Here is a 19559-nt window from a genome sequence, read left to right as displayed (position 1 = left end):
CAATGTAAACCATATTTCTTTATTAAAGATTAAGAAACTCCAAGCAGCATATTCATAAATAAAATAAGAGTCTCCCTTAGATGTAATGTTACAGACTATGCTATGATACTGTTATATTTCATGGAATATTGAATGTTTTTCTCTGAAATCAAAGGGGCACAAGTGTAAGGCAGTGAAGACACTTAACCCTACAAATTACACATCCTTACCACCACTGTCGGCATCTCAAAGCCACAGGTTGTGTTACACAGTGTAATATATCACTTTGGTTCACATTAGTAACTACTTGGACTTGTACAAAATATACACGATACAACCTTGAGTTTTGACTGACAAGCATGTGCAGGGTGAAATCTTCTCGGAAACTGGTCTATGTGCTCCACGCTGACAAATGTCCTTTTCTTTGTTATTTGAACAACATCAAATTTCAGAGGGTCTGTGGAATGACAACAGGAAAATACGCACAGGTAGATGCAAATGTATAAGGTTGTTCTGGTTTAGGTCACAAACATAACACGACTGAGATTCATAATTGGTCCGAACCTCCCAAAAAACGATTGAAAAAAGAGCATGTAAAAAGAAATGTAAAAGTTTAATTGTACAGTAAAAAATAATTCATTTGTGTGGCTGGGGTATTTAGAATTGCCTGCAAGAGATGTTTGTCAAGTTGTGGGCATACTAACATGGCTTCATTTATACCAGGGGTCTCCAACCCTGCTCCTGGAGAGCTACCGTACTGCCGAGTTCAGCTCCAATCCCAATCAAACACATCTGAACCAGCTAATTAAGATGTTCAGTGTTACTTAAAAATTACAGCCAGGTGTGTTGGAGCAGGGTTGGACCTGAAGTCTGCAGAAAGGTAGCTCTCCAGGAGCAGGGTTGGAGACTCCTGATTTACACCAATCACATATTCCCCTTGCAACTCCTTAAAAAAAAGATCACAAACAAGTAAATTATGAAAATCATTTCATATACAAGTTTTTTTTGTCTATATAGTCTGTGAATTTTTTTTTTTTTTTTTCCAGAATGTCAGAAAAGCAATGATAATACAGCTCTTTCACAAACAACAACATGAACTGGTTTTAAATGTCCTTGATGTGATTCTGTTCTGTTATATTTTAGGAATATAATTGTTCTCTCTGGGCTGGTTGTGCTCACGGATTGATGGTCTCAAAATTTAATTATCTGAAATCAACTTAAAACCCAAGCTTTCTTTAGTGCTGTTGCTATAATTGCCAAGATTTAGTTTGTCCATGATGACATTTCCGCACAAGTCACTGCTATACTATTTCACATTTTGAATGGTTAGCCTTTGCTTGATCAGTAAACCCAGCAACAACATCAACTCGATGCAAACACGTAAATCTTCATTAGTAATCAACAACCAAAACCAGAAATTGAAGCAAAATTAAAACGGCCTCACTGTTTGCAGGTTGAAGAAGGTTTATGACTAAAAGGGGTGCATAATTATCAGCGCTCAGCTTTTGGGTTCCTACAGCCGTGTATGGTCATCTAGTAACAAAATGTGGAGAGACATCTTTTATTTCGGCACTTAGAAAACAATCACAATGAATTTGAGTGTTTACCCATAGAGAACAAAATTCACAAAGCCATTCAAACAGTCGTTTTGAATTATGTTTATATGTCCTTTTTTTGTTGTTCATTTGTTTTTGTAACTCAACTTCAAAAATTGAGAATATTCAAAATACACTTTTACTTACTTTGCTCTTTCAGCATTTACAAATATGTACAAGAAAAAATGATTTCTCATGTTTTCATTTTTTTCATAATAAAAATCTCTACGTACTTTTTTTCTTTTTTACTCTTTGTACACCGCCACAGTTTCCCAAGCTCCAACTGCACCTCAGCTTTCTTCCTTTGAAAAGCAAGTATGAGGCAGCCCATGGTGACGATGGCCTTATATGGACGTACTATGCTCAATAGCTTCTGGGATGGGTCCTCCTGGTACTGGCTGGTAGGACATTGGCATGGGCGTCTTGGCGGGACTCTGTCGGAACAGGCCCCCGTTGGGAGCCCTGTGTTTGCATTGGATGGATGGAATGGTGGAGCTGCTGAGAGGAAGGGGTAGGGTGCTGCCAGGACCCTGGGCCAGCGTCCGGCCCACCCCATGAGCTTGATCCGGGAGGAAGGTGCTCACAGACAGGCCCGTGCCCGGGTAGTCTCGCACAGCCTCCCGCTGCTGGCTGGGCGGCATGCTGCCGATGTCCAGGGCAGAGATCTCGATAGATGGTGCGGGGATCTGCTTGTGTGCCATGTCCTCGTCCATAAGACTGTTCATACGCCGATGCACCTGTTCCAGGTTCACCTCCTTGTCCTAGAGAGGGTGAGAGAAGAAAGGAGGGACAGAGAGGCTGAGATCTGCTGGTTCCAGGATGCTTTTTTGTTTGTTTTGCTTTTAAGCTCCATGCAAGTAAGGCTTACTTCTGTTACAGCAGGGTGTGTTGCGGGTGTATTTATTAAAACGGCCAATTGGAAAGTTTAAATAGTAGGACAAGGTTTGAAAGAAGTTTTATAGAATGTGCACCTTGAAATCAAATTTGGCCAGTGGGCATTTAAAATAATAATGCTTGAGTAAGACTAAACCTGCCATTACAATTGATTTCACCAACACCATTAGTGCTGGAGCCAACCTGCATTTCATAACACAATGTTAAAATCTATACAAATTGTTATTGCTAAAATGTCTTTTAAAACATGGCATAAGAGTCTCATGCATTTTAAAAGCTTGTATTTTTTAGTCAAATGCCTGAAACATTTCTAATATGTTAATGATATTGCTAGCTACCTGAATAACAATACATCTGCTTTAATAGCACAAACATTTGATAGTAACACCATTAAAGTTGCACAAGTACTGTATTTACCTTTTTATTTATTTAAAATTTACCATTTTGTTAGTGTGATCTTATCTTAATTTCTTGAATACTAATGAACATGAAAATCAGTACATTTTAAGCATTAAATCCAGATCTAGATAAAATAATAAACAATAGGATGCATGCCCAGGGGCCTAAAATCAAGCTGTGGAGTGTTTTATGCGCATAGAAAGGCAACTTCACTTTCCACTTTAAATTCAAGTAATTTGCACTATCATTGTAAAATTATGCTGTATTTAAAATAAATAATTCATATCAGACCCAAAGATATACCATAATAACTAAGCAAGGTGTGGGTCATCTTTAGAGAAAATACATTATCTGCAGTGCTGTGTGGTTGCTATGGTATTCCAAGCAGGGTGATCTGTGATTACTCACTGTTCCAAGTGAGAGATCACTCCCAAATCTTAATGATATTATAAACAAGTATGTTTAACAAATGCACCAACCTCTTCATTTCCATTTACCTATGCAATTTTCCATTAATATGACACTTATTAAAAATTGTGGTGGTTTTTAACAATTATTCATCACAATGTACACAAAACTTGCGTTAGGAAAATAAAAAGTATGACTGAAGTAACAGGCAGATGAAAGCTAAGGTTGCTTCCCTAATGCCAAGCCTGTGTTCTCTTTTCTTGTTTTAATCTTAAATGTATTTGTAGCATGCTAATGCAAGAATACATAATTATTGTCTTAGGCCAGGGGTGTCAATTTCCTTAATTTTTATTTTATTTTTTTAAAGTGAGAAGTGGTTAGGTTTAGGCTAAGTGTGGTGCTCAGAAATATCCATAAAAATATAAATATATATATATATATATATATAAAAAGTATCATTCCTACCTTTACAAATACTGTATATGCAAAGAATTAAATGCATAATTCATATAAAAAACAACTTTCTTTACAGATAAACACAAATTTGTATACATTTTAGCCAGCAAAATTATAAAGATATTTTAATAAACTAGCTTAATGAGCATAGAAATATGGATGCCCTTCGCGTCAGTTATTGGCTGACAGTGTTGGAGATAGAAGCTGATTATCATCAACACTTGTTTACACTATCTGGACATTCTTCCTATTAATGAGACCGGCAACTTCATCTGTAAATAAATGTATCCTCAAAGAATTCTTAGTTAATGCATATTTGGAAGAATATATGATCAAATCATAAAACTATTGCATTGTAGAGAAATGTGAAAATGGCTTCTTTGCTGGAACACAGTGTCATTGAAAATAGTAGATCACAGATTTAAATGGAGAGACCCAATTAGCCCATAGGTCCCATCTACTATATTTTTTTCAGAGCAGAAATATACTTTTTTAATTTAATTCATAGATTGTGATTTTTTTTTTTTTTTGTAATCATTGCAAAGAAATGCAGATTGACTCCAGAGTCTACCACTGTCACAGTAAGGTCACACACTGTTACACAAAATTATTTGTTAAGCCCTCACAACATACTCAAATATGTAGATTAATGAAGCACTGCAGCATATAATGCAAAGACTCATCAGAGAGTAATAAAGCTCTAAAGCAGAAGTTAGATTTGGAATTGCAAAGTAATCGCACTGTGTAAATTAGTCTGTCATGTTAGGTTGAAGAATACTTTTCATTATAGATATTTTCAAGGGGATACATGCCTCCACACATTCTCACAATCTCATCATAGTTCAGTAATCCTATTTGTCTTAACTAATGAGGAGAAGAATGGGGTGAAATGTTAAGGTATAATGATATAAGATGTAATCTATGCAAGAAAAAAAAAAAAAAAAAAAAGAAAACAAGATTTTTAAAAATAAATGCAGACTGTTACCGAAAAAAATTAACTCAAGATAAGGAAACTCATAGAAAATAGTGTTTTTTTTTTTTTTTTTTTTCTTCTTCTAAACTAAACACTCAATTATGTTTTTTTCCAAAACACATCTGATTTCTGTAAGGCTCTAGCCACCTTTTCATTGCTTCCAATGGAGAGTTGCATGGGTACTGTGAAGAATTCAGGATCTATTTGGGGATGCAAGATTTTCAGATCCGATTAGTGCTTTTGGATGCACTGAAATATGTGTGACTAGGCAGTATGTAGTCTCAGCCTCAGACGTCACACCCACAGATCAGTGGCTGAACGTGTGATGTATATGGTACACAAAATTGGAAACACTTTACAAGTTTCAAAGTTGTCATTTGATTGGTTGAATTCTACAGGATTTCTGGGAGACGTGTATGTTGTGTTGTGTCTTTTTTTTTATTTTTATGGTCCGCCTGGAAACTAAGCCATCGTGGCGCAAAACCACCTCATGGAACAAGAAAGCTGTCGTGTTTATATCTGTGACAATGAACGCTAGAGTTTTGCATGCCAATCGGTTATTGTAGGGACATCTCCTTGACATTTTCACACCCCCAAGCTTGAAGCTGAACAAAACTGTCAGTCAGGCGGCCTCTGAATGGTCTTTGGCCAATGAAAGCTGCTATGGAGTCCAGACCTTCTGCCGTCAGTCTGAAGGTCTGGCTGTGTGAGACTAGGCAGTATGTGACTTCCTGACCAGATGCAATGTTTTCCAATACGAAAAAAAAAAAAAAAAAAAAAAAAAAAACTGAGTTACCAACACTCTCAACACTCTTTTTTTCGTTTAACTTTATCCTAAACACCATCCACTACTGGTTAAAATAAAGTTTAGTTCATTTTTCTATCTACACAGGCACAATTAGTGTACCAAGGTACTGCTAACATACCATGACCTTCTGATACATTATCCTCACTCCAAAATTCTTGGAGGTCACTTGTCCTATAAAAAAAATCTATTAATTGTTCAGTTATTCCACCATAGTCAATCAGCAAATGGTAAATTGTGACTTGTGAATTGCATCAAGGTTCTAAATTGTGACTGAGTCCTATTTTGATTTTGATATTATGATTTCCCTACTTGTTACACAGGATGAGGAAATCATAAATGTCTGAGATCTGAAATGCAGGGCATATACTGTCCTACAATTGCATGTATTTATGCTAGTGGAATCTTGTTGCTTCTTTCATTAGCTATGTTTCCATCCAAAGTTGTAAATTTTAACTTATGCACAAAATTGGAATATCGCATAAAACATTTGCGAAAAAAGCATTGACACTTCCTGATAAACTGGTGCCATATATCACTATGAAAAATGTAATTTGCTGCAGTAGGAGGTCACTGTGGGTATTTTTCGTATATAATAAATTATGCCTCAAAGCGTGCCTCAGAGCGTGCAGATGAAACCCAATAAACGCAGTCATATTATCTTGCTTTCGGAGGCGGATGCCTGCTGTTTGGGAACGCAGTCATGTAAGACAGTTCTGGGAGGTCATTATGTCAAACCACTTTGATGACAGACTTTTGCAAAGAGATCGGTCCGCTGGTTAGTCCAGTTATGCCATCCCATCACCAAAGTTCCATGACTTTTTTGATGCGCATCGGAAAAACATTTTTCAGTAAATGTGCTTCCATTGTGTTTATGTTATGTTTTCTTATAGGGTTAAAAAAATGAATCAGCCTCAATTGAGTGCAAAAGTTTTTTATGAGCATTTTTAGAATTTATGCGCATCTGGGCATTTCCATCCAGTGGTTTTTATGCAATATCCCAAAATGCGCATAGAAATATTTGGATGGAATAATAATGATCATGTAAGTTGATCTATAATGGACGATGGGCACTGCCATGTTAGTTTGCAGAATTACAACATAAATTCATCCACTTCTCCCAAAAGTCATGAACGGTGAACTGTGAGAAGACTAAATTTACAAAATGTGTATCTGATGTGAATCTGTATTTGTCCATCTCTGGCTTAACGCCAGCCAAAGCACGAAAGCAGATTTGAATTTAGCACTGAAAATTCTAATCACACTGGTGTGATCAAACTCTTCAGGGACCAGCCTAGAGTAATAACAACGTTGTGATCGAATGTGTAAAAGGGTTAAAAAAAGCAAAAAGGCATCTCAGGATGTACCTCAAGCACCTCCAGAATGCACAGAGCTAGAATCTAGACAAAGAAACCGCTCAGACAAGACAGTTTTGATTCCCATACTTCCATTTGTCTTATAGTTTTGATGACTTTTCTATTATTCTAAAATGTGGAAAACAGTATATGCAAGGCTATTTGTTTTTTTGTTTTTTTGACCAATGGCAGATGAAGGAGTGTTTGATATAATAATACTGAATAAGTAGACATGTCCAAACTTTTGACTGATAGAGTATCACCAACTCTACAACATCCATTAAAAATCTTTCTCAAAACTGAACAGTCTGTAAACTTCTTAATTCAGACTGAGTAGTTTTGCAGACTGTAGTTTTACAGATCTTTCACTGTAGCTTTCATTCACATACAAATGGCAAAACTTTTAAAATGCATCCTTGCTTCTGTTTGCAGGTATGCAAATTGATTGTGCATCATTTTTAAGACAATTATGAGATGTTTTAAGTGTTTAGCCATTTAAATTATAGGGAGATTATATATACATACATCACTGATTCATGAAAGAAATCGACACTAATTAAATCATCACTGCCACAAGTAGTGGAATTCTTATTGAAATATGTTCATAATCATGCTGCATCTGGCTTCATGCCCCGACAAATAAATGGCACCAATTAAACAGCATAAGTGTTCTTAACACTAATTTTGACTGAACTGGAAAATCATTTATCATCATTAATGTGGTAAAAAAAAAAGAAAAAAAAAAAAAAAGGTGTTCAATGCAGGAAAAGCAGGGGCTTTTTCTAAACCCAACAGACCAACTAGGAAGATGAATCTGCTAAATGAGACAACTAAAACGCAAATAAATAAATAATAAAAAAATCTTTAATGTTAGATGGCTTCTACATCTGGTCCTGTTAATTCCCAGCCAATCAAAGAAGAGGCCTACGATTCTATTCTGACCTGTGTCAATAGCTTCTGCTTCATCCCAGTCTCTTTCTCTGTCTGTCCAAATGTCCTTGCTCCCCTCCGATGAAGCAGTAGCAATATCATTATATGTCAATGGACCAGAAACCCTTCCCAGTCTGTAATCCTTAGTAACCTGCATGAGATCATAAACAAATGAAGAATAAATGTAAAATAGAAAATGTAGAGATAAATAAATCCATAAAACTTGTCCACATTGACATATAATTGCAACAGGAGGTCACACAGTAAATTACTAGGGATTATTGACTGTTTGGGGTTTGATTTATGTTCTTTTGGGGTGGCTCTTTTCTTTTTTTTTTTCTTTTTTTAGGATTACTGAGCAGACAGACTCATGCAAGCACCCAATTTGCCCACACTTTAGTTTATGGATCCACATCAACCCTGTTCCAGTTTATTACATGCACTTTCCATCGGCAGTGGATGAGGCTTTGGAAAGGCTTATAAAAGAGAGGTTATAAAGTGAAGTAATTATTCAGATATTTAGAAATAGGTGATTTGAATAGAAAAGTAAATTTCCATCTTGAAGGCACATTTATGGATATAAAGTGTTGTCTAAAACACTAAAACAGAAAGAGCAAATTAAAAAAGAAAAAAAGAGAGAAGAGACTACAATTAAAAGGTTGTTAAAGATCTAAGGAATTTTCTAATGTTGAATACTTGCTAAAGGGAATAATTTTTACTATTTTGCCACTGCCAAGATGCAAGGTACTCTGGGGGGGAAAAAAAAAAAAAAAAAAAAAAAAAAAAAAATTCTCAGCTGAAAATGTCTTCATTTGGATGTTCAAATCATTTAACACAGACTAATATGATTTAGCCTCAGTAGGGCATTCTGGAAAGCAAAAAGAGCATACTATTCTTACTTTGGATTCAAAGAAAAAATGTTATTGGTGGAATATAGTAGCTCTGTTCCAAACTCCTTTTGAGCTGTTGACACATTTCAAAGCGTCATAGGTGTCACAATGTAAAAGCTGCTGCAAAAGGCATGTTTAGATACCTTCTTTTGGTCAAAATCTAAAGCATTATTGCATTTATCATTTACAGAGATGACATTCTCAGAATGCAGTACAATGAGCTCAGTGAAAAAAATCATCCAAAATAGTGGATAAGTTGAGAGAAACGTTGATTAAATATGCTGCATTCAATACCAAAAAAAGTATAAATAAAATGACTTATTTTTATGCTCATTAGAGAATACCATTTTTGACTTACAAATATGCTGAATTGCAATATTGGAATCAAATGTGACAAGGCTCCATGAGCCGAATCATTTGCATGCTGCACAGAGTTGGTTCCTTTTTTAGAGTGTTTTAGATCAATCATTGAGGTTCCATTTCATTTAAGATGCTACCTTGGAAGATAGTTGCTTATAAAAGACAGTACACGGCAGCTCACTAGGCTTTGAAGCAGAGCTTTTGCTTTCTGAAATGGCCTAAACTCCGCAATCACACCTTATTAGTAAACGTGACATTCTAAACCGTAAAAGCCTGCTTCATCAAGGGCACTCTGCACACCCCAAGCACAAATAAAATCTGTTGTTATGTTTAATGGACGGGGGGGACCAATTTTGATTTCATCAGGGCACACCTATAACTGTGTGTACTGGAGCTCGACTAAATCGGGGCTCGCGTCTGCTGCGGGATCCTTAAAGTAGAGTGTGGCAGTGTCCTCTCCCTGCTCTGTCTTCCGCGCCCTGAGCTCGGTCACCTCTTTGGGCTGCTCTTGCCGGCAGCGATTGCTGTTCCACCACATTTCCAGGGCGGCCACCAGACAGGCCAACAGGAGCCCCGCTGCTAGGATGCAGAAGACGCCGGCGAAGCTATGCAGCTTGAGCGAGCGACCATCCGGTTGGGCATTACTGTGGCTGTTGAGGTCGCAGCGACCAGTCCGAGGCCACCACTTCTGTTTCAATACATCCAGGTCTCCTTTCTCCTGCAGCTCCAGAATCCTGTGAGGGATGACAACCGAGTGCACTTATTTTATGTTAAGTTTTACATACAGTATGTCTCTTTTATTTCCTCTCAAATATTCTGAATGCAGCCTGTGCATATTAGCCAGTCAGAAAACTCGTAGGTGCCTCTCTGCCAATAGCAAGAGCCAATAGCAAAGCTATTTGTTTTTTTGACCAATGGCAGATGAGGGAGTGTTTGATATACTGTTTGAAATTAGTAGTATTTGCAAGCATCCACCCAGAACAACCAAACCGATCTCACAGGAAAATGTAACTATTTTATGAGTTGGAGATTTTGTATGTCACCCCTAAACTTAGCCACCACTGTACATAAAATTATGAATGAAAATTTAGAATTTCAAATGAATTAGCCACAAATTTGCCAATACGTAAAATAGATACAAATTGCCATGTGACTGTGTTGAAACAACTGGCAACCACCCAGCAACACCTTAGAAACTATTCATAACACCATTGGAACTGCAGGGCAATGGCCTAGCAAACATCCAGAACACTCTTGCATCATGGGTGGTAAGTTCTACATGGGCAAACAAGACATTTTCTTAAAAAAAAAATCCAGTTATTTTTGTAATTCCATTTGGTGTCACTATATACACAGAAATCACTTGCAGCAGCTTAATGCCTCACCTTAAGAAAAAAAGTAACTTACTCACTGCTACCTTAGTTAAATGTCAACATTTTATACCTTTGCTTATAATAATATAAATAGACATGGGAAGGTAAGGACACGTGTAAGTAAAGAAAAAAGACTCAGTTAAGGGCCCATTTATAAGTAATACAGGTGTTTCAATTTCTTCAATAAAAAAGTGTAATATACAGAAACATGCAAGAGGGCTGCCAAAAGACGAGGGTGGTAGAGAGAAGGATGGACCACAAAGCAAAATATTAAGATAAATTCTTCACTTAAGCGGAGATGACATTATGGTTCAATGTGTAATAACCTGCAAGCTTCCTTCCAGCTGCCTCAGAGTACATTTCCACCAGTTGCCCCAGGCAAAATATTATTTTGGAGATTTTTACCATTCTTTTAGAAGATGACAGAGTGTAGATAGGCAATCAGGAGTAAGGGAATGAACAGGATTGGGGAACAAACAAATAAAACATTAGTTATAAGATTATATATGATCTTGCTGTTATTACTCTAATGCATAAATGTGAGGGGGTCTTAATGAGCCTACAAACAGGCTTATTTTTTAACTAAAATATAGTCACAATATGCCTCTTCTATTGAGAAAAGTTTTCATCTGCAAACATCACATGTGTTAGGTATTGCTAGTGGTTGGGTCATGTTAAGATTTTCCAGAAAGATCAATAATGAGTGAGTGAGTGAGAAGGCACCAGAAGATCACTACCCAGCTTTATGAAATCCAACAGCAATACAATTTTACAGTCTTAATTGGTTACAGTCTTAAGTGATTATATGCAGCTTTAGGCAGTCTGCTGGCATCTGTTACATTCACAAAGGGATCAATTTGTATAATGAGTCTAAAACTAAACCTGAGAAACAACAGGTAAGGTCAAATCAAGGGTTTGTGTGCAATAAAGAATGGTTAATAAAGAATAAAGAATAAAGAAAGCACCTGTGAAATTGCTAGTCATTTATTTGGTAATTGGAATATATATTCTCTTTTTATATAAGAAACTTGTGGAATAATGTGAGATATTTTTCTCATTTGCATGACACTCATCATTCAAATTATAAATTCTCCGAAGCATGGTCAACTTGTAATAATTATGACAACAGCTTTCACAAACTCCAGAGAGTGCCTGACTCCATACATACTCCATACACCATCTGCATGTTATTCTTTAAGAGGTAAAACCTAATATATTTTAGTTGGGAGACAGGCAATACGCACTTTTGGGAGATAAGGTCTCGGTAAGGACTCCCATGTTGCATGGCGATGCCGTAGCCTTTGCTGCTCATGCTGTTGCCGGATACAGTGATGGTGCAATCGTCATCTGTCAGTGCTGCATACTCCACCACGGCCATGTCCCACAAAAATGCGTAAGGTCCTTTTTTGGCCTGCAGATAAAATATATAACTTCATTTTTAGAGAGATTTCAGACCAACATGCTCGAATAATCATCTTTTAAAGGTGTTGACATTGCAGTCCTAAGGCCCATACACGGTACAATAACTATAACAATAACTATGTAGCATTAACCCAATGTGCAAAAAACTGTTTAAGTGCATGCTGCAGTTATGTACATTTAAAGCATGCTGCTTTAAATGCTCAAACTGTTTTTAGTTGGGTGGATTCTGATTGTCTGACAATGTCTTTATCGTTCATCAGCTGAAAAAAAAATCTTTCTGAAAGTGATTTTAACAATTATTTTCTTGTATTCATTATTGTTATAGCTGTGGTGTGGACTTCCCTATTCTCATAGATTTACAGTAGAATGATTACTAGAAATGTATAGTTGTAGTTATCTTTATAGTTTTTTTTTTTTGGACTGGTTACAATTATAGTTGTAGTAGGCTGTTATAGTTATTGACTGCTAGCCTTAAAATGTATCATTATACTTGCTATAAAATATATCCTCAAAAGGTATTATTATTTGTTTCATCATTGAAATCATACTCTGGAGGCTAATCTTAACTAATCTATTGAGTTCTTTTCTCGTTCAAAGGAGCTTCATTGGTCTCAACATGCCCTCATTGGCTGATTCAAAGGATTTCACATCCTCAACTCATTATGCACTCTAAAAGTTTCTCCCTCAAACTCCTCAAGTCTTCCTCTTTGATCTTTTCAAAGTTGTTTTCTTTGATTTTCTCAAGAACTGACATTGAATGACCGTTGTTCATTTCAAAAGGGTACATTAAGAACTTAAGATGACCTGAGAGAAAATCCTCTTGTATAGACAATCTGTTATTTGCTCTAAATGTTAACAACGGATACTAAATGGAAAATACTGATTCTGTGGTCTACAGGGTGGTGCTAGGCACTGAAATTTTTTGAGAGAAAAAAAAAAAAAGAATTTTTTTATGGCTATACAAACTAACACAATTTTTAAAGGTAAAAATTAACCAGTAATTAACTTAATCAGCAAACCTTCTTTATTCAGTGTCTTCTATAATAACCGGGTTTTCGTGTTTTATGGGTACTTATCATAGACATAATGATTTTTATACTGTACAAACTGTATCTATCCCCTTAAGCCTGAACCTATACCTAAACCTACCCATCACAGAAAACTTTCTGCATATTTAGGTTTTCAAAAAACATCACATATTATGATTTATAAGCTGTTTTCCTCAAAAAAATGTAGGGTTTACTAGGGCCACAGACAGGAATTTTGGATATTGCCATCTTTGTGGGGACATTTTGTCTCCATAGCGTAGAGTTTACCAGGACCACACACACACACACACACACACATTGGGTTTCCATGTTTTAAGGAGACTTTCCATAGACAATGTTCCCTTTTGAGGGAACTTCACGCTGCGACAGAAGTTGACGCTATGGGAACACTTCTGCATGATTGTGTTTTGAAGCATGTGTGGGAACTCTTCCTATAACACCCGATGTACTGTACTTGTTACATCATAAGAAGAATGGCATCTATGCTAATATTAGTCTCTCTGTTTATACCGAGGTTTACCATAGTCAGCTGGATCCGGGCTATATCCGATATCAGTTGGAGGATCTGCGCCTAAACATGACCACAACGTATGCCAGCAGAGTGTTAGCAGAGATTGTGTCAACTAGACTATCCCATGTGAAGGCCTCATTGACACGACAGCCAGTGGCACAGATCCTCAACAAACACAATGTCTCCATACTGTGTGAGGAACACACATTAAGGAGACGTCCAGATCTATAGGCAGAACTATGACAGGCCTGGTGGCCATGGAGAGACACCTTTGGTTGAATTTGTTTGGTATAAAAGATAAGGACTGGGATAGGATAAGGATAAGATACTGGCCTCTTTGGCGATGCTGTCACCTCAGTTATCGAGAGGTTTTAGGAGCCAAAGAAGCAGGCGGTGGTGTTCCAGAAATGTCTCCCTCACCTCACCCTGGTCCCAGGAGCTGCTGGGCAGGAGCAGCCCCAGCCATCTGCCAGCTCGTCAGGGCGGATCTGAGGACTGTCATTATCTCCAAGATGGCTACATTTAAGAGGCCCTGATGGCAGTGGACTCTGAAGTTAATTGTAACTCAAATCAGATCCGAGGACTGTTTTTTCACAAAAGATCTCAAAGATGCATACTTCCACATATTCATCCTTCCTAATCACAGGCAGTTCATCAGGTTTGCTTTCGGGGACGAAGCTTACCAGTATCTGGCTCCGCTGCAACTCCAGGGCGTCAATTACATTGACTATTGGCTGATTCTAGCTCAAATGGAGCAAATGACGGTTTGGCATTGAAATGTCATCCTCGCTCATATGAAGAGTTTGGGGTACAGACTGAATGCCAAGAAGATTGTGCTTTCTCCATTACAGAGGACCACTGTTCTATGGGTAGTCCGCAACTCTACTAAGATTCAGGCATGTCCTTCTCCTGCTTGTATCAAGGCAATTCTTTTAGCCATAGGCAAAATCAAGCTAGGCCAGGCCGTCACTGTAAAGCAGTTTTTTAGAGGCTGCTGTGGCTTATGGCAGCTGCATCCAACATGATTCCTTTTTGCCTGCTGTACATGAGACCCTTGGTGGCTCAAGACCAAGGGGTTTTCCCCAAAGGGCATCCCATTTTGCATGATCAAGGTTATGAGCTCTGATGAATCAATGTCTCAGAATATTCTAGGATTCATTTGGCATTTGCTCTGGCCATCACCACCGTAAATCACTGTGAAGTGTGGAAGTGGAGGAAAAGCTGTCTGCCATGTTCACCATTGTACGTTGAATATTTGATGACATGACAGCAACTAACTTGCCAAAAATCTTATTGTAATAGACTGAATTTGGATGTAAATAATAGATCAGAAAAGATTAAAGGATTATACCAAAAGATCAGAAAATTACACCAAAAACACATTCCTTACGTCTTTGCAGGCATACCACAATTCTCTAAAATCATATAGGCTAGCCAATAGGTGATCAATGTTCATACCTTGCGTATGCCTTCAGAAGGGCTAGAAACTGAGAAGTCCTGTCCATTGTTTTTGCTGATGGTCCTCCACAGCTCTGCATATGTGCTGTCCTGCTCCAATGGATTTGTGCCTTTGGCTCTGAAGTAATCGTATACTGCCGAATCCCTAACAGTGCCGTAGGTAAAGTCCATCTGCCTGGCAAGATCCTGAAATGTTCTGTTGGATAAATAGACAAGATCAGGTAAAAATGATTTTAGATGTTCTGAAGTAAATGTATTGCTAGCATATTTTAAGTTATATTAAAAGCATATTAAAAGTTTTTTAGCACATGTGGTTGCTCAACAATTGGCACAATTTAAGCTACCATTCATGTGTTAATTAATATCAATGAACTGTTAATGAACCTCATGTAAATTATAGGATGTCAATGTTATTGGCTTGTGATCAGATATTTTTTATTGATAACATATAATTACTTTACAAATTACTTGTATTCAAGTTAAAATGCTTAAACATTATGCAGGAATAATAAAATAGGACTAATATTAGCATTATATATTATAATTTTAGTATTTTTATAAGCATTACTTAAGAAAATGAACAACATTTACTTGAAACAGAGTGTTCCAATGTATTCAAAACTTTCTCATTAAAGCCACCAAAAATTGTTTTCAGCCTTTACTTAAATTTACTAGAAATTTCTGAGTGAACTTTGTTTCCAAGCTTTTTTTTTTTTTTCAGTTAAATTCTACTCCTTTTCTTTTCAGTGTATACTTGTGCAAAGTGTAACTCTAAGTATGATGTTAAAGTTCACTTAAAGAAAACTTACAAGTATACTTGCAGTATACAACTGCAAAAGTGTCTCTGTATTTGTTCAGCAATTAGAATATAAAACTTAAAAGTGGTACATCATAGGCTAACACTACAACCCAGAATCATGTTCAGGAGCTGATACTGTTACAGTTACATGTTAAGAAAGTGGACAACTTTAGTCCCATGAAATATTGAAATACACTTTTGGGGATAATACTAGTATACTAATGTTAGTATGCTTACTACAAAGTATACTTGGAAAGTATACTTGAACTTTACTTAAGTTTAGTTAATAAAATGAACTTTAAGTGTACTTCTTTTTCGTAAAGTCAGACTTTTTCTGTGCACAAACAAATAGTGGCAAAAAGTTTATGCAATTAGAATTTGTTCTTTAAGGTTTACAAGCAAAGGGAAGCAGAAGAAATCCGCTCTATACCACTCAAAATGCACACCACTTTAGGGTGCGTCTATAGCTAGTTTAATTAATCTATGGTTGCTGACAGCAATTGGCTGCTGCCCGACATTTTTCACCTGACATTTGCATAAAGATGGGCATTTCTCAACTTTTAGATGCTCTCGACCAATCTCAATGCTTTCTCTGATCCGCTGTCAATCCCACAAATTGTTCTATTTGTTCCTGTTCTATATGTGAGAGTAGCATTTCAGATGTGTCATTGATGAAGCCTTCTAGTGGGTCTTGCGATGGGCAGTATTTCAGATTCATGTATTCGAAATGCATACTAACGGTGACCGGGAGAGGGCATGTTCAATTCACTTAGTTTTGTTGTGGTTGTGGCCACGAGACATTCATTTGTGGGTATGGCATATTAACTTGTGAGAACGTGATAAGTCGTGGCCACGAGATTCTATATTGAAGATATTTTTCTAGTGGCCACGACTTATGTTAAATGCGTAAACACCCTGCGTGACCATAGCAATGTGGAATTATCAGAAATGAATAATAATTAAAATAAATAATATTTTTTAATTAAAAAAAAAGCACTTGTGATGGGTGTCTGAGGCTGGAATCAAACTCAGGTCTTCTAGTCAACTAAACTGCCTCTTTACCACTGAACTATGGTGGATGACAAATAACAGATGGACCCAAGGACAGAAGAATAACATGCAGGCTTAGATGACTGAACGAAAAGTGTTTTACTGAAGAGTCCAAGTTCAATAGTACAACAAAAAGGAAGCCGTGCTTCCGCAGAAAAAATACAAGAAACAAAAGATGAGTAACAGACAAATCCAAAAACTCAACAGACTTAGCTTTCTTGGCAAGGATACACATGCATAGTAGGCTCAAGACTGAACACGACTGAAAGAAAGAGGCGTGCTTAAATAGGCAAACGCAAACAAGATAATGATCCACAGGTGGGAGAAATCAAGTCCTAATGAGTAGCAATACAATGAATTCTACAAAAGCTGGGGCCACCTAGTGGCCGGGAGAGTCATTACATGGCATAAGTGTCAGTGCCAGCTAGTGGTTGGGAGAGTCATTACAAGTCAGCGCCAACTAGAGGCTGGGAGAGTCATTACAAGCTGGAGCCTTACAGAACTGAATTAAGAAATTATTATTTTAACATATTGCCTATTATATTGCGTGCGATGTTGCCTATAGACAGCATTCCACTGAAGTTTGTTACTATCAATAAATGATAAAAGAATATGTAAGCTTATAAAATAAGGCCTATACATATAAAAACAAGGCCTTCAAGAAATTATTTAATCCATCCCATCTCACAGCCTTTTAAATCCATTCACTGATCTTGTCTTTAATTAATTAATTAATTTATTATTATTATTATTATTATTATTATTATGCCTATTAAACCTAAATAAAATGAAATATGTTAAATTCCCATAAAGTAAACTTCCCTGTAAAATTCCTGTGCGCCTACAGAAATAGTTATATAATCAAATGGAAAATTATATAGATATATGTGATTTTTTTTTGTGAAGATAATATATAGGCTAGCCTATTAATAATAACAAATGATTTGAACTTCATTTAAATGCTGTCATGGAGAGGCTACAAATGAAAACAGGCAATCATTTATTGTCACATAGGCTACCCCAGAACCAGAACCTATGCAGATTGAGTCAACATGATCTCTGGCAGAATGTAGAAAACGACTGACCCAGGGGTTATGTCTATTGCGGTGCATCTGGGCATGTCATCCTTGAATGCCCCATCCATCCTCCACGCCCTTTGGTGAGTTTTGTTCATGCAGACAGTGTCAGCTTCTCTCCTTTGACTATCAAAATAGTCATTTCTGTCACTGATGTTTCCTATTCAGTCACCGCACTCACTGACTCTGGGTCAGCCGGGAAATTCATCGCAATGACCCTGTGCCGCCAACTCAACTTACCGAAGACCCCCGATTGAAAGACACTACCAAGCCCAATCTATAACTGGAATGCCCCTGAATCGCACTAACATCCGGTACCAAGCTGGACCTGTTCAGTTGGGCGTAGGAGTTCTTCATTAAAGAAGAAATCTCTCTGCTAGTTCTGGAGAATTCCACCGCTGATATCGTATTAGGGCAACCGTGGTTAATTTTACATCATCCAGAGCTCTCTTTGGAAACTGGTAAGATCAAGAAATGGAGTGATTGATATTTCTCTTCTTGCTTCCCCACATTACCACTCTGTTCCTGGTCGCAACCTCAATGTGTGGTCCATTTCAACGCCTATTGAAAGTCCTACTCATCAATTATTCGTGGACATTCCCAAATGCTACTCCCAGTTCCAAGATGTCTTCTGTCCCAAGAGAGCTTCTCAACTTCCACCCCATTGGCCATGGGACTGCACGATTGATCTCCTTCCTGGTGAATCAGTACCCAGAGGTGAAATTTATCCATTAACCATCCCTGAACAGGAAGCCATGGAGGAGTATATTCGGGAGGCTTTACAACAAGGCTACATAAGACCATCTATATCCCCTGCTGCTTCTAGCTTCTTTTTCGTGGCCAAGAAGGACGGAGGCTTGCGGCTCTGTATTTACTACTCAACAAAATCACTGTCAAGTTCTGATATCCACTTCCTCTCGTCCCTGCCGCTCTGGAACATCTCCGTGGTGCAAAGATCTTCACCAAGCTGGGCCTCCGCAGCGCGTACAACCTCATCAGAACATGTGAGGGGGACGAGTGGAAGACAGCTTTTGTGACCCGTACTGGCCACTTTGAGTACTCCGTTATGCCATATGGCCTGGTTATTGCCCCCTCCAAATTCCAGGACTTCATGCATGAGGTGCTCCGGGAGTTTCTCCATCGATTCATGCTGGTCTATGTTAACTACATCCTGATTTACTCCCGGAGTCAGGCCAAACATTGCCGTCACGTTGTGGAGGTCCTCCAGAAACTCAGAGAGTTAAATCTCTTCCTCAAGGATGAGAAGTGTCAATTCCACCAGTCTGAAATTCAGTTCCTTGGTTACGTTGTCAACGAAAATGGGATATCCATGGACGAGAGGAAGGTGAAAGCTATTCACAACTGGCCCATTCCCCAAACCATCAAAGAACTTCAGAGCTTTCTTGGATTCGTTAACTTCTATTGTCATTTTATCCATAACAACAGCTCCATCACCAATCCACTCACCTGTCTGCTCCGTGGTAAGCCCATGTCTCTGTCCTTGTCTTCTGAAGCTGAAGCAGCCTTTAACACCCTGAAAGAAGCCTTCTGTTTGTCCGTTCGTTGTGGAGGTGGATGCCTCTACCACCGGTGTAGTGGAGTGGTGCTTTCCCAGCAGCAGGGGACACCTCGCAAGCTCCATCCATGCACTTATTTCTCTCCCAAGTTCAGCCCGGTGGAGAGGAACTACGACATCGGTAACTGTGAGCTCTTTGCCATCAGACTAGTTCAGGAGAAATGGAGGCACTGGCTTGAAGGGGCTCGACATCCGTTTACT

The 19559-nt window shown here is 37.8% G+C and overlaps 1 protein-coding gene across 3 annotated transcripts in view; it reads right to left on the bottom strand.

Annotated features, from left to right (window-relative positions):
- Positions 1–19559, bottom strand: part of grid1b (glutamate receptor, ionotropic, delta 1b) — a 451695-nt gene continuing 432136 nt past the window's right edge. The window contains exons 13-17 of one of the 3 annotated variants that reach the window (XM_051913592.1): positions 14858–15053; positions 11662–11828; positions 9538–9778; positions 7807–7945; positions 1–2335 (exon numbers count right to left, since the gene is read on the bottom strand). In XM_051913592.1, the coding sequence (XP_051769552.1) occupies positions 1938–2335; positions 7807–7945; positions 9538–9778; positions 11662–11828; positions 14858–15053 (1141 nt within the window). In that variant the 3' untranslated portion in view covers positions 1–1937. Of the gene's footprint in view, positions 2336–7806; positions 7946–9417; positions 9779–11661; positions 11829–14857; positions 15054–19559 lie in introns of those variants that run through there. The other 2 variants (XM_051913593.1, XM_051913594.1) reach the window with 2 other exon arrangements.

Source organism: Ctenopharyngodon idella, chromosome 12 (genome assembly GCF_019924925.1).
Source record: "Ctenopharyngodon idella isolate HZGC_01 chromosome 12, HZGC01, whole genome shotgun sequence".
In the NCBI taxonomy this organism is placed as follows: domain Eukaryota; kingdom Metazoa; phylum Chordata; class Actinopteri; order Cypriniformes; family Xenocyprididae; genus Ctenopharyngodon; species Ctenopharyngodon idella.
Note: the sequence above shows the minus strand (reverse complement) of the source record. Positions and strands in the feature narration are given on the sequence as shown.